We start from the raw sequence: 16,303 nt of genomic DNA, 5'->3' as shown, positions 1-16,303 counted from the left end.
CATGTATACGTCATGTGATGAAGTGGGCGTCCAGTGCTCTGTGGGTAGTGGTTCCTGTTCGTCTCCTGCATCGTCGTCCATACCGTCGATGTCTTCGGAGTCGAAGTCGAGCATGTCGGTTAAGTCATCGACAGTGGCTACTAAGTGGGTGGTGGGTGGGCGCGAATTCCTTCGTCATCCGCATCCCAATCCTGCCGGACTCTCCTGACAAGGAGAGAGACTTTAATGAATTCAGTATGTTGCCGAAGGGCGAGTGCTAAAAGATATCCGCGGAGGTAAACTCCATGGTTGGTGCCCAGTCGGATTTGATAGGCGCGGGCGCAGGCGGTTCGGAGTCCGTGGCCGGAGAAGGATCCGGCAGTTTGGCAACACGACTCTCGTGGAGGGTAAGGTCGATATTCGGCTCGATCGCCGCTGAGGATACGGCCTCTGTGACGGGGTCTATCCACCCGTCCATGGGTGGCGCAACTGGCTCCGAATTGAGGCTCGGAGCGGCTGCCGGTGCGATCTCCTGAATACGGTCCGATGGTAGAGCTAAATCGTACTCATCGTGACCGCGTGGCGCACAAGGCAGGGGCTCGAATCCGTCGAAGATCAAGTCTCCGCGGATATCGGCCGTGTAATTTAAGCTTCCAAACATGACCTGATGGCCAGGGGCGTAGCTTTCGATCTGCTCCAGATGGCCAAGCGAGTTGGCCCGCAGTGCGAAGCTGCCGAACACAAAGATCTGTCCGGGGAGAAAAGTCTCACCTCGGACTTCATCGCTATCGATGATAGAAGGAGCCATCAATCCTAACGGCGACGACATATAGAAACTCTCAATGAAAGCACCAATGTCGGTGTCAAAACCGGCGGATCTCGGGTAGGGGGTCCAGAACTGTGCGTCTAGGCGGATGGTAACAGGAGGCAGGGGACACGATGTTTTACCCAGGTTCGGGCCCTCTTGATGGAGGTAAAACCCTATGTCCTGCTTGATTTATTCTTGATGATATGGGTATTACAAGAGTTGATCTTGAAGGAAATATGCCCTAGAGGCAATAATAAAGTTATTATTTATTTCCTTATATCATGATAAATGTTTATTATTCATGCTAGAATTGTATTAACCGGAAACATAATACATGTGTGAATACATAGACAAACAGAGTGTCACTAGTATGCCTCTACTTGACTAGCTCGTTAATCGAAGATGGTTATGTTTCCTAACCATAAACAAAAGAGTTGTTATTTGATTAACGGGATCACATCATTAGGTGAATGATCTGATTGACATGACCCATTCCATTAGCTTAGCACCCGATCGTTTAGTATGTTGCTATTGCTTTCTTCATGACTTATACATGTTCCTATGACTATGAGATTATGCAACTCCCGTTTGCCGGAGGAACACTTTGTGTGCTACCAAACGTCACAACGTAACTGGGTGATTATAAAGGTGCTCTACAGGTGTCTCCAAAGGTACATGTTGGGTTGGCGTATTTCGAGATTAGGATTTGTCACTCCGATTGTCGGAGAGGTATCTCTGGGCCCTCTCGGTAATGCACATCACATAAGCCTTGCAAGCATTGCAACTAATGAGTTAGTTGTGAGATGATGTATTACGGAACGAGTAAAGAGACTTGCCGGTAACGAGATTGAACTAGGTATTGAGATACCGACGATCGAATCTCGGGCAAGTAACATACCGATGACAAAGGGAACAACGTATGTTGTTATGCGGTCTGACCGATAAAGATCTTCGTAGAATATGTAGGAGCCAATATGGGCATCCAGGTCCCGCTATTGGTTATTGACCGGAGACATGTCTCGGTCATGTCTACATTGTTCTCGAACCGTAGGGTCCGCACGCTTAAGGTTTCGATGACAGTTATATAATGAGTTTATGAGTTTTGATGTACCGAAGGAGTTCGGAGTCCCGGATGAGATCGTGAACATGACGAGGAGTCTCGAAATGGTCGAGACGTAAAGATCGATATATTGGACGACTATATTCGGACATCGGAAAGGTTCCGAGTGGTTCGGGTATTTTTCGGAGTACCGGGGAGTTACGGGAATACGGGGGAGAAGTATTGGGCCTTATTGGGCCATACGGGAAAGAGAGAGGGGCTGCCTAGGGCAGGCCGCGCGCCCCCCCAAGGCCTAGTCCGAATTAGACTAGGGGGAGGGGTTGCGCCCCCTCCTTCCTTCCCTTCTCCCTTCCCCTTCCTTGTCTCCTACTCCTACTACATGGAAGGACTCCTAGTTGGACTAGGAAAAGGGGAATCCTACTCCCGGTGGGAGTAGGACTCCCCTAGGGCGCGCCATAGAGAGGGCCGGCCCTCCCCTCCTCCACTCCTTTATATACGGGGGCAGGGGGCACCCCATAGACACACAAGTTGATCTTCGTGATCGTTCCTTAGCCATGTGCGGTGCCCCCCTCCACCATATTCCACCTCGGTCATATTGTAGCGGTGCTTAGGCGAAGCCCTGCGACGGTTGAACATCAAGATCGTCACCACGCCGTCGTGCTGACGGAACTCCTCCCCGAAGCTTTGCTGGATCGGAGCCCGGGGAGCGTCATCGAGCTGAACGTGTGCCAAGAACTCGGAGGTGCCGGAGTAACGGTGCTTGGATCGGTCGGATCGTGAAGACATACGACTACATCAACCGCGTTGTCACAACGCTTCCGCTGTCGGTCTACAAGGGTACGTAGATCACGCTCTCCCCTCTCGTTGCTATGCATCACCATGATCTTGCGTGTGTGTAGGAATTTTTTTGAAATTACTACGTTACCCAACAGATCTACCACGAGATCGGAGAGGCTAAACCCTAGAAGCTAGCCTATGGTATGATTGTTGTTGTCCTACGGACTAAAACCCTCTGGTTTATATAGACACCGGAGAGGGTTAGGGTTACACAAGGTCGGTTACAAAGAAGGAGATATCCATATCCGTACTGCCTAGCTTGCCTTCCACGCCAAGTAGAGTCCCATCCGGACACGAGACGAAGTCTTCAATCTTGTATCTTCATAGTCCAACAGTCCGGCCAAAGGATATAGTCCGGCTGTCCGGAGACCCCCTAATTCAGGACTCCCTCATTCACCCTTGGGGCTGAGCGTATGTACCAGTAGCTATGTGTTTGATATCTCTCTCTCTCTCTCTCGTGTTCTTGATTCGGCACGATCTTGATGTATCGCGAGCTTTGCTATTGTAGTTGGATCTTATGATGTTTCTCCCCCTCTACTCTCTTGTAATGGATTGAGTTTTCCCTTTAAAGTTATCTTATCGGAATGAGTCTTTAAGGATTTGAGAACACTTAATGTATGTTTTGCATGTGCTTATCCGTGGTGACAACGGGATATCATGTGATCTACTTGATATATGTTTTGGTGATCAGCTTGCGGGTTCCATGACCTCGTGAACTTATGCATAGGGGTTGGCACACGTTTTCGTCTTGACTCTCCGGTAGAAACTTTGGGGCACTCTTTGAAGTCCTTTGTGTTGGTTTAGATGAATCTGAGATTGTGTGATGCATATCGTATAATCATACCCACGGATACTTGAGGTGACATTGGAGTATCTAGGTGACATTAGGGTTTTGGTTGATTTGTGTCTTAAGGTGTTATTCTAATACGAACTCTAGGATAGATTGAACGGAAAGAATAGCTTCGTGTTATTTTACTACGGACTCTTGAATAGATCGATCATAAAGAATAACTTTGAGGTGGTTTCGTACCCTACAACAATCTCTTCGTTTGTTCTCTGCTATTAGTGACTTTGGAGTGACTCTTTGTTGCATGTTGAGGGATTGTTATATGATCCAATTATGTTATTATTGTTGAGAGAACTTGCACTAGTGAAAGTATGAACCCTAGGCCTTGTTTCCTAGCATTGCAATACCGTTTACGCTCACTTTTATCATTATTTACCTTGCTGTTTTTATATTTTCAGATTACAAAAACCTTTATCTACCATCCATATTGCACTTGTATCACCATCTCTTCGTCGAACTAGTGCACCTATACAATTTACCATTATATTGGGTGTGTTGGGGAAACAAGAGACTCTTTGCTATTTGGTTGCAGGGTTGTTTGAGAGAGACCATTTTCATCCTACGCCTCTCATGGATTGATATACCTTAGGTCATCCACTTGAGGGAAATTTACTGTTCTACAAACCTCTGCACTTGGAGGCCCAACAACGTCTACAAAAAGAAGATTGTATAGTAGACATCAGCGGCTGACCATATACCCATCTTGTTTCTTAACTGCATATATGATCCAAACCGCGGGGTAGCCTACTCGCAGCCAGGTACTGATTATGACTTTGAGTGAAACTTTTTCACGCAGAACTTGTAGTTCAAGGCATCCAGCCTAAGCACTTTGGTTTGTGCGTGAGGGAGCAGGGAAGCGTTCAAGCGCAATCTCGTCTAGCTTGTGCTCACAGAAGCTTAGTGATGAGGAGTCGTAGGGGGCAAGCTTAGTAATCAATATATACTCGTATCTGTTTTGGAACAACTTTGACCCCGAAAGTCTCTTCTACTCCTCATCACCGGCAAGGGCCGAGATCCATTCCGTCTCCATGGCCCTAAGGCCACCGGAGATGGGACGGACCGGTGCCGGAGCCGGCTGGAGGTAGAGAACCCTACCTTTTTGGAGGCGGCGGCTGACCGTATACCCATCTTGTTTCCTAACTGCATATATGATCCAAACCGCGGGATAGCCTACTCGCAGCCAGGTACTGATTATGACTTTGAGTGAAACAAAACTTGCAGTTTAAGGCATCCAGCCTAAGCACTTTGGTTTGTGCGTGAGCGAGCAGTGAAGCGTCCAAGTTAGTCGCAATCTCGTCCAGCTTGTGCTCACAGAAGCTTGGTGAAGAGGAGTCGTAGGGGGCAAGCTTAGTAAAAGTGTAAATATATACTCCTACCCCTACCTTTTTTCGGAACAACTTTGACCCCGAAAGTCTCTTCTATGTTGCACTTGCCCTGACAGCGTGCCGCCTACTCATCATCACCAAGCCAAACACCAGGGTTTTTCCCGCCGCCGCCGCCGTCGACCTCTCCTCGTTCCGATCATCCACGGTCGGCCCTCCGATGGAGGTGCCGCCGGAGTGGCCGGCCGGCCGGGTCCGGGAGGTTTTCATCGACTTCTTCAAGTCCAGGTCGCACACGCCATGGCCGTCGAGCCCCGTGGTGCCCGTCGGCGACCCCACGCTCCTGTTCACCAACGCCGGGATGAACGGGTTCAAGGCGATATTCCTGGGCCTGGCCGCCCCGGGCTCGCCGCTGGGCCGCCTGCGCCGCGCCTGCAACACGCAGAAGTGCATCCGCGCCGGCGGCAAGCACAACGACCTGGACGACGTGGGGAAGGACACCTACCACCACACCTTCTTCGAGATGCTCGGGAGCTGGTCCTTCGGGGACTACTTCAGGGAGGAGGCCATCGAGTATGCGTGGGAGCTCCTCACCCAGGTATCCGATTCTTCTTGCCTTCAGCCCCTTCTGAAGTTCTGGTCCCTTGCGTGTTAGTTTGTATAGACCTCTGTACCTTTGGGGATGTTTGGTTCACTTTGGTGGTTTCAATGGTGAGTGAAAGCTTGTGTTTTGGGGATGATTAAGCACGAAACGATGATGAGGGTCTGTAACTTATGCGGTGATCTTATACTTTTCATTTAATGATTGGACTGTTGAGGATTATTTAAAATTGTGAGAAATTAGCAATGTATTTTGATTTGTGTGCCTGTTTGGAGTAGGTTTGTTTGTTTACCGATGACTTTGTGCACCCATGATAAGTTAGTAGGACAAACTGTATTGTTATTACTTATAAATGTTCAAATGTACAGTATAACACTTAAAATTTCCATTCATGCCTTAATGAAAAGCACCCTGAAATATATTTTTTTCGTTAAAATCCGGCCCGTGTATATGTTTGCAAAACTGAGCTCTTTACTGTTTTGCCAGAGTTAATAATTAATCGTTGTTTTGTACAACAAGTTTGGTCGTTTTGGTTATATATTCATTGACTCTGGCTTTCTGACCTCCCATCTAAGATATAAAGGCATTATGTGCAGAGTGAATCTTGTTCTGGTCAGAGACATGTATGTTGCCTATTTTTGTATGTAGGGTATCTGGAACATAAATATATCTGAACAAGAAAAAAAAGAAAATGATGTGAAAACTATAGATGTACACATTTACAACTGAAATTTAAACAATTGCTACCTTCTTACTACCTACTGATTGCTATTTCATATGTACAGGTCTACAAATTGCCCACTGATAGAATTTATGTAACATACTTTGGTGGTGATGAGAAAGCTGGTCTCACTCCCGATACCGAGTCGAAAATCATATGGTTGAAGTATCTACCGAATGAAAGAGTTCTGCCTTTCGGTTGCAAGGTATTCTGGATGTGCTTGGTTTGTTGGTCGAATTCCTGGCTGTTTTGGACATTATTATGTTGTACTAGTTTCACTTTCTTCGTTTCTGTTGGACCTATACTATTGTCTGAATATCCCTATTAAAGAACAGTATTACAATGTATTCTTTGAGCAGGATAACTTTTGGGAGATGGGCGACACAGGTCCTTGTGGGCCATGCTCAGAGATTCATTTTGATCGTATTGGCAACCGTGATGCAGCTTCATTAGTGAATAATGATGACCCTACATGTATTGAGATATGGAATCTTGTGTTTATTCAGGTTAACATGCTATTCTTTAGAAACTCATTTCTTTGTAGATTGTTGAGCTTTAATCTCAACACACCATCTGTTACTCTGTTTTATTGGTGCACACCTATTTGCTTTTTTATCTGTTCTATGCACTGATATTTGGCTATTTTAATACCCAGTTCAACAGGGAATCAGATGGTACTTTGAGATCCTTGCCAGCAAAACACGTTGACACTGGAATGGGCTTCGAGCGTTTAACTTCTATCCTTCAGAATAAAATGAGCAATTACGATACAGATGTATTCATGCCAATATTTGATGCCATCCACAAGGTATTTTGTCCAGATGCACACTTGCAGCTTCTTTTTGTGCTTGTGAGTTGTGACTACAGTAATAAATTGCTGCCTGAAGTAAATGATATTCATTGTTAATTTGATATGCATTATGAGTGCAGCTGGCAGGCGTTGGAATTCAACCATACTCTGGTAAATTAGGATCCGATGATGTTGGGCAAGTTGATATGGCATATAGGGTTGTTGCAGATCACATAAGAACCCTTTCTTTTGCTATTGCTGATGGTTCTCAACCTGGTGAGTTCATACTGTTTTGGTTTGTGGATACATGATTTAAAATGATTGCCATCCATTTATATGGTTTAGTTGTGTAAACATATGGAATAATAATAATACACCTGAATGCCTTGTTAAGTTGCTTGCTGCACCGCATCCTACACAATAGGATGTTTAAGTAGCTCCATCTCATATTTGATGTGAGACAATATTAATTAGTAATCTAGAATGACATATAATATGAAGCAAGCAATTAATGATTCTCTTGCTTGTCGTGTATGCAGTAGAAATTACCACTTGGATCTATAATAGCTGCAAAATAACATCATATGGTGCACATATGTTGCAGTTACATAATATTTCGGCAATAAAAGTTCACAACAACTGCAGAAAATATGTCACTGACTTCATTCAGCTTAATGCGGATCCACAATCTTGATCAACCTATCTAGTGCGGATGGTTTAGAATTGAAGATTTTGTGGCAACTACTGAGTTATTGTATTTTCTTGTATTTTTACAGTGATTCAGGGCTTTGTTTTGTGTTATCCAATGATGTTTCTTTGTTCTAATACGAGATTTTCTGTAGGAAATGAGGGAAGAGAGTATGTTCTAAGACGTATACTTAGACGTGCTGTCCACTTTGGTCATCAAAAATTGATGGCAAAGAAAGGGTTTTTTAGCTCGTAAGAACTCTAACCTGCATCTGTTTTATTCTGTACATTTTCCTTATTAATATATTTTCATAGCTTTTTGTTTACTTGGAATGCTGAAAATGCAATGCAAGGCTTATGAGAATGACCGTAGATGTCCAGAATTTTGCTCTAGTCGGTATGGCAGCCTGAATGTTTCGCTTTGGTCGTGAAATGGAACATTCACCCACGCTAGTTGAACGTAATTGCCAGTACACCCTATTCTGTACAATTAATAACTACATTATAGTCTATAGACATGAATATTCAAAGTACAGTAACATGAGGTGGGCACATAGAAGTTTGCCAGCTGGTGATCGTAGAATGGTCGATCTGTACATTCTCTTAAATAAGCTAACTCCATAATTACTAATTAGCTGTATTAGGACATGTTCCTTAAAAGAGACACAGTACCAGGCAGGGTTCCTGGCTGTAGCTGATTTTGTTGATGGGTGGTTGGGTACTGGGAGAACAAAGTCCAGCCCAGAATTTGTTGAAATTTGAACTGTTGGTCAATTTATTGTTTTGAAAGGAATTTTACAGGAAATCTTAACTAGCATCTGTCCAATTTTTGTGTGGTACTTTGAAGGTTAGCAGATTGACATTCAACAACGAAGTATTGGGCTAAGCTCTTTTAAACATGACAACCTTTTGTGTTTTTACTTCTGCTGTTCTGTATCAATTTTTTCAGTTGTTTCTTATTCTCTCTCCATATTTCCAGTGACTGGCATCCTTCTCTCATCGTTTTTTCTCAAAGCATCATTTGATTTACCACTATTTTGTATCTTGCTTGTACAGCCTTGTAGATGTTTTTGTCCAATTGATGGGTGACGTGTTTCCTGAGCTGAAGGACAATCAAAAAAAGATTAAAGATATAATTAAAGACGAAGAGGCAAGCTTTGAGAACACTCTAGTGAAGGTAATGTTGGTTGCCAGGAGTATTTGCATAACAGTAACATCAATTTGGCCCGAGTGGAGTTTGTTTTAGTAATTTCATTGCAACCAAATCCAAGTGTTTGCACACTCTTAGGCAGTGTTTTCATACTTTATCCTTTTCTTTAAAGCATGCTTTATCCTTCTGAACATGTGCTAGTCTCAAAGTAATTTAGCTAGTTTGTTATCAGATAACCTAAATTTTTGTTGTTCCGGAGGCTCTGGGCCAGTTTAATTATACCCTATATCTTCTGTACCACTGTTTTGCTCGTGTGATACTGCTAAAGGCTTTATATATGTTAATGTGTGTGATACTGCTAAAGGCTTTATATATGTTAATGTGTTGTGGCGAGTAACCAGGTAGTGTCTTGTTTTGAGGCAACACATTAAGGAACATATCCAGGGTGATAGTTTCAATCTTGGTATACAACAGCTTAGTTCAATCATAATAATTAGCACACACGATAAATTGTCTCACCTTTTCGGTGAAATGACCATTAGTAATCCAATTTCTTTGGTTTCCTCATGGGCATGATTATGTTTATCATGCTTATATCTTAAGGGTAGTTCCTACTAGGCGCCTTGCCATTGTGTTTCATATATCGAAACAGAGACTAAGAAAGCTTACAGTTGTTCAGACAGTTAACTGATTGTGCTGTTGGTGTAATTTTCAGGGATATGAGAGATTTAAGAAAGCTGCAGATGCTGAGAATGGTGGGGCAGTACTTAGTGGCCAGGCAAGTGCTTTGGCTTTGATTACCACCGCATTACTTGATTTATTTTGTTTTCACTCGAAGATGTTTGCACCTAAGCAGACTTATAGTCTGTTTGTTGTCTGGGCATGTGTTGTGTTATATATTCTTGCCGATCGAAAGCACTCATCTTTATCGACTAAATGCTTTTTTGTCTCTTCCTCACTAAACGCCCACTTCCTGGCTCCTCCCTCTTTGCCTAGCGGTTAAGTAGATAGTAGGTCCCCCCCTGGCCCCGCAACCAAGAGTCACTCGTCGAAAGCTGACCAGGAAGACAATAACTTCTATTTCAAGAAAGCATGGTTGGAGTTCTTCTATTGACGAAGGGAAGAGGACGGTCTTACTTTTCAGAGATACCTGACTTATTAGTGGACTGGTCATGTCATAGCGGAAGGTCAGAGGTGGGAAACAAGGAAACAGAGGAAATGCTTACTGGGACATAGCCTTCGGTACGAGTTGAAGGGAAGAGGTTTGATTGCTAATAAAATGAGTGGAAGAGCTGCTCGGTCAAAGGCATTCTCTCAAGTAGCAAAGGCAAGAGGAAAAGCAGGAATGAAGGTTGCTAGGTACCGCTCCGTGGTAACATCTATCGATTCCGCTATCGGGAAAGTTTGGCAAGGGGAAGTTCACTGCATAGAAACATGCCTCTTAGATCATACTTCGGTCATGTTTATCAATGTTCTGTTACATCCTGCTGAACTTTTCAAGTTTATATTGGTATCTTTCATGTTTGCAACCGTTATTTTTACTTTCAGGATGCATTTGTTCTGTGGGACACCTATGGTTATCCAATTGATTTGACCGAGGTTTGTTCTTCATTGTTTCATCAGTAAATTTAATCAAATTAATTTCACAGTAATATACTTTTCATGTTTATGCTGTTGTTAAAGCTTTTATTGTCTGTTTTCTGGTATCGTTGTTGTTTCCTATCTCATAGGTCATGGCAGTTGACTTCGGGCTCTCTGTTGACATGGAGGGTTTTAATGTTTGTATGGAAGAAGCAAGGCAAAAGGCTAGGAATGCTCGCTACAAGGTTGTATTTATTTCTCCTTAAATATAAAACTTAATCCTTCACTTTGTGGTTTTTTATGCTATCCAAGTATTATTACTAATGCTGTTTGTTGTTTAATAATAATGTTGTACTTAACTTAAACATAGCATCTCTTATATGCCACTGATGCTCAATTGATTGGGCAACTTTTGTCTGCTATGGTTTATATCATACTTATTTCTGATTTTGTTATATATGTTCTCTTGCAGGCTGGTGGCAAATCTATTGTCCTGGATGCTAATGCTACATCGCAGCTGCACAATCAGGGGCTTGCCAGCACAAATGATAGCCCGAAATTCAAACACGAGGTTAAATGATTAATTAGATTATGTAGTTGTGGTTTGGCTATTTAGGATTACGTAGAATTTCATTCTACTTTGGCCCAAAAATTTACAAAGCACCCCCTCTTCGAATCACCTTCAAGTAGTGAATTTACCTGGCTACCAGCTTTTGATTGTTCTTGCACTGTTCATACTTCTCAGTGTGTTTAAACATTTATATATTGATTATGGCCGATATACCTAAACACATTTTGCAGGTACATAGCAGTGTTGTGAAAGCTATCTATACTGGCTCAGAGTTCATAGCCACTGCTTCTGGTGATGAAGATTTTGGTCTTGTTTTGGAAAGCACAAGCTTCTATGCAGAACAGGGTGGTCAGGTACAACTTCACTTCTGACAGTGTCATGTTGGCGTAGTTGAATGAAAATGTCAAGTGCAATCACCACTCGAGTTTTATCAGCTTACCTACTGAATAAGCATGACATTCTGTTTTTCTTTTAATGTACTGTCATGTGGGCCATTACTACAGCTCGATGGTTACCTTCGCTTGCGAGTTAGATATTTTCTATAGTAACTATTGAGCTGATGTCGGTGTCCTCCTGTAGCAATGGCCCCACATGACAGTATTTTGTTAAATTTAACAGAATTATGTTGGTTCATTCATTAGTAAAGTAGACGCATAATTTCTGTTTGAAAGTTATTCTTTGATTGTAACCAGAACAAAAAACGATTAGTGCACCCTGAAGAGTGATACCTCCTGTTGGTTTTATACTTGTATATATAAACTTTTCCTCTTTTTAATGAACGATACACAGCTCTCCTGCATGTTCTAGAGTTGCGCCATGCATTGTATGAACTCTTTTGACATGCCATATGATATTTCTGGATTAGATCTATGACACTGGGAGTATCGAGGGGCCATCTGGATCTTTCGCTGTGAACAATGTCCAAGTGTTTGCTGGCTATGTCCTGCATATCTGTTCATCTCTGGAAGGGCCTGACTCCAAGGCATTGTCTGTTGGCGATGAAGTGAAATGCAAGGTAACATTCTTTACTGATTAATTCCTTATACCGAATCAGTTAACCTGTGAAATTTGCTAAATTACATTGGGATACTTCTATTACTCTTGGTAGGTTGATTACACACGGCGTGCTCTCATTGCTCCAAACCACACATGTACCCATATGCTGAACTTTGCTCTAAGGGTATGTTCTCAAGCCTCTCAGATTTTACGGGGAGTGCTTTTTTTTCACTCATGAAGGTTTTGCTATTGTAAGTGTAGGAAGTACTTGGTGACCATGTTGACCAGAAAGGTTCCATTGTTCTTCCAGAGAAGCTGAGATTTGATTTCTCCCATGGTATGCTGTGATTCCTTTTATATCGCATCCGCATGATATTTTTCCTCAGCTTGTCAACTCAACTGTTAGTACATAATAACAGGGAAACCTGTTCAGCCTGAAGATTTGAGAAGAATCGAGGATATAGTGAACCAGCAAATAAAGGACGGGCTGGAGGTATCTGCACAAGAAATAAAATTAGCTGACGCGAAGCGCATAAGTGGCCTGCGAGCGGTGTTCGGCGAAGTGCGTTCTCTTACTCAGCTTGACATACCATGTTCTCATATCTCGTTTGCCTGCCCTGCTGTTTCTCGTAATTCGCTTTACATTTGGACTTTGTAGATCTACCCTGACCCTGTAAGAGTTGTATCGATTGGTCCCAAAGTGGAAGATCTGCTTGCAAACCCTGAAAGCAAACAATGGTTATCCATATCAACTGAGCTGTGTGGAGGTATAGTTATTTACTGCTCTGTTCTATGTAATTCTACGTTTGTGCGTTTACGTCATCTGAAGTTTATGTGTATCAGGTACGCACATTTCGAACACTAGAGATGCTGCAGCATTTGCCCTCATATCTGAAGAGGGTATCGCAAAAGGTGTTCGGAGGATAATGGCTGTTACTGCTGAGTGTGCCTCCCAGGCTATCAAGTTGGCACAATTGATCGAAACTGATATCAATGAAGCATCTAAACTACTGGACGGAGCGACATTGGAAATGGTACTAAACTTTTCCCTTTTGTTCTTGTGTCTCTTCAGTATGAGCTATATATATATGGCTGTGATACTCTCATAAATTGGATATTATTAAAAGATTTTGGGATTTTTGTTTGTTTTCTTCCAAATATTATGTCCTTGGCCTTTATATGAATAGATGGTGTCAGTTTTACTTTGTAGCCATTTCCTGTTGATCTGCTTTGTACTAGATCGTATCTAAGAATGATGTTTCTTCATCAGAAAATTGGGTCCATCAAGAACACACTGGATGCAGCTGCTATCCCAGCTGCAAGAAAAGCTGATCTAAGAGGCAATATCTCAAAATTGGAGGTCTGTATTTGTTTCAGTCATTTGTCACATCTTGTCAAGGAGAAAGTATTTAGTACGATATTTGGTATTCTATTGGTAGTTTAAATGAAAGCTGCTGATTACAGCTGTGTTGCATATATCAGGATCAACTTAGGAAGGCGAAGAAGAAAATGGGCGAAGAAAATATCCAAAAGGCTGTCAAGACTGCCATGGATGCCGCAGAAGCTGCTCTTTCTGAAGGAAAACCCTTCTGTGTTGCTCGTGCCGATGTCGGTCTTGACACCACTGCTGTCCGTGAAGCAGTTGTCAAAGCCATGAACCGTTTCAAGGTCAGTACTCCAATCCATTTATGTCTAGTAATGTCCCCATCATTCATCTAAAAATAACTATAGATACACAGCATAATTTCTAACTTGCTCCAACAATTTATTTTTGTACCAATCAAAACATTAAATTTGTATTCCTTGTGTCAAAACTTTCCCAGAGTCTGCCGATGATGGTATTCAGCACAGACGAGGCATCAAACAAGGCTGTTGTTTATGCTGGTGTACCTCCCGACGCACCCAATGGCTTCAAGGTGTTGGATTGGCTTACACCTTCAATCGCACCACTCAAGGGGAGAGGAGGCGGCGGCAAGAACGGTCTTGCCCAGGGCCAGGTGAGGCATTGTTTTTATTAATCTTTAAGCGAAGTCTCTTTGGTAAAAAATCTACTAATTATCTCTGAATCCTGCAATGCAGGGAAGTGATGCTTCTCGGGTCAAGGAGGCCATGGAGATTGCTACCCAGATAGCTTCAATGAAGCTGAGCTGATTTGTTGACACTGGCCTTTGAAGTCTGTTTCAACAGTACCATATGTAAATGTGTTAGTATAGTTTGGTTTATCAAAATTGAGAGAAATAGTGAAATTTCTATATCAATCAATGGCTGTTGTGCTTACTATAAAAAAAAATGCTTATAACAATCATCCTTTGAAGTCTCACGGCTGGCTCGCGTCCCAGTTTCGATTTGGCTTCGGTGGGAAGCCACCATTATTGGGGGTGGCTTCCTCTTCATGGATAGTTCGTATGGATGTGGATTGTGTAGGCATGGCATGGTTTCGGTGTAGAGAGAATTACGAGTCCCATGTAATTTGTGACATCTTATGAACTTTTTTTTTACTAATTCTGAATGGACTATGATATTTTTTTACCCGAGGCCTAGATGCCACAGAAAATCGAAATCCGAGCAGTCCGACCATTGTAGCAAAAATCCCCTATGTGCAACAAAATTTTATACTCTTGCAACATCATTGCATCATTTTTTCACATGTGTCAAAACCTTGAAGGAGACAACACAACATTTGAGACACCACATGCAATAGTTCTTTGTATGCAATAAATTCTCAACAGTCACAACCTGGAGCTCTGGACTAAACTATGAGGCTTCGTGCCGGCTCTTGCCCGCTCGCCATCCTCGCCGGATCCGGCGAGATCCGGCTGGAATCCTTGCCGGCATCGCCCTCCCAGCCGCACGAGTCTCTGCCCGCCATGGGATCTAACCAAAAGCAGTTGCAAACTCTATTTTCTGAACAAAGCACGAGTTGCAGAAATGTGGACACGGAGAGGTTGATCTCGACCGTCTGATCAAGAGCCAATCTGACGGACACAAAGGCGGCGGACGCTCTCAAGCAATCGGCCGGCTGAAGGTAAGCTTTTCCATGCAATAGTTCTTTGTATGCAATAAATCCTCAATAGTCATAGCCATATCGGTGAGCCTCGTTAACAAATCTCGATGTCGTGCTCGCGTGATTGCTTGGTCGTCGGATGATCGACGGTATGCTTCGGATTTATTCTAACAAGTGGTATCAGAGTCCAACTGTAACCTACCTTGTACACAATATTCGACACAACTCTAACAAGAACAACAAGCTTTTGGGCAGCAGATTGCTAGCCATGTAATGAACGGGACTGAAGGTTAAACCGCTGTCGTCACAAATTGTTGCTAAAGCAAGCAGAGGAACATCTGCCGGCCATCTCACATGTTGTTGCAAAAATAAGTTGAGGAGCATCAGCCAGCCACTATGACGGTTCTCGGCACAAACTCTGAAAGAGGAATACATAGTTAAGTTGAGGATGTCCGGATAAATAAGTGCAACTACAATATATCTCCCTTGTGATGTTATAATAACGAGCATAGTAGACTGCCTACATGCATGCACAACGTCATATCTTTTTTCTGTTTGATCCTAAATATTCCTGGCCTTTGGGTCCAAGATTTAACGCTTTATGCATTCTAGATGCATTTTCCCAAATGTTTTCCTTGTTTAGTGTCTTATTTATTTGTAATAACTAGACGACGCCCCGTGCGATTGCTGCGGGAATCTGGTTAAAAATGAAGTGCTAAATAAACTAAATCAATGTAAGAGTATTCTGCATGACTAAGTTCATAAAAAACATGCATGCATGAGTTGATGAGGTGACATGCTTTGCATAAATAAAATAACGCATAGAGTAATTTATGACTACATGCATGACTTGATGATGTGACATTGTTGCATGAAGAGGAAAATTAGATAGTGGGTTGCAACTACTCCCTCTGTCCGGGGTTTATTGGGCCCAAAGACCAAATCAGCAAGACCAAAGTAGCAAGTAATTATATGTGCGTTTTAAGGCAATAATACCTCATGCTGCTTATTAGTTCATGAGTCAATTACACTGATGGTGCTACAACTTGGCGTAAACGGTCATTTTGATGTTAGAAGTTGTGGTATACATTGAAGGGTTGCAAAAACTCAAATACAATACTTAAAGCATCTTTAGCAGACCCCTTATAATGCTAGCCCTTGGGGTTTACAGTTTGCAGTTTCACTCGGATAAAGGCCGAAAATAGCCGCGGCAGAATAGAAACCTCAAACAGACCTTTAAAATTTGAAAACGGCGCTGCTATACACACGACAATCCTGCGCACGACGCATGGACGATCCTACATGGCAGCGCTACAGCCAGCATCCACGCACGAGGCAGTTGAGGACCT

The 16,303-nt window shown here is 42.9% G+C and overlaps 1 protein-coding gene across 1 annotated transcript; it reads left to right on the top strand.

Moving 5' to 3' along the window:
- The first annotated feature begins 4,929 nt into the window (after positions 1-4,929).
- Positions 4,930-14,539, top strand: LOC125550476 (alanine--tRNA ligase-like). The gene is made up of 22 exons (XM_048713477.1): positions 4,930-5,451; positions 6,240-6,380; positions 6,535-6,681; positions 6,831-6,983; positions 7,106-7,241; positions 7,808-7,904; positions 8,709-8,829; positions 9,518-9,580; positions 10,351-10,401; positions 10,533-10,628; positions 10,856-10,954; positions 11,185-11,307; positions 11,820-11,969; positions 12,063-12,134; positions 12,212-12,287; positions 12,370-12,512; positions 12,609-12,717; positions 12,794-12,984; positions 13,221-13,310; positions 13,433-13,618; positions 13,774-13,947; positions 14,030-14,539. Exons 1-22 carry the CDS (start codon positions 5,074-5,076, stop codon positions 14,099-14,101), a joined length of 2,868 nt encoding a protein of 955 aa, XP_048569434.1. The 5' UTR covers positions 4,930-5,073; the 3' UTR covers positions 14,102-14,539.
- Positions 14,540-16,303: the final 1,764 nt, after the last annotated feature.

Source organism: Triticum urartu, chromosome 4 (genome assembly GCF_003073215.2).
Source record: "Triticum urartu cultivar G1812 chromosome 4, Tu2.1, whole genome shotgun sequence".
NCBI classification, from domain to species: Eukaryota; Viridiplantae; Streptophyta; class Magnoliopsida; order Poales; family Poaceae; genus Triticum; species Triticum urartu.
This window is presented reverse-complemented; position numbering and strand designations above follow the sequence as displayed.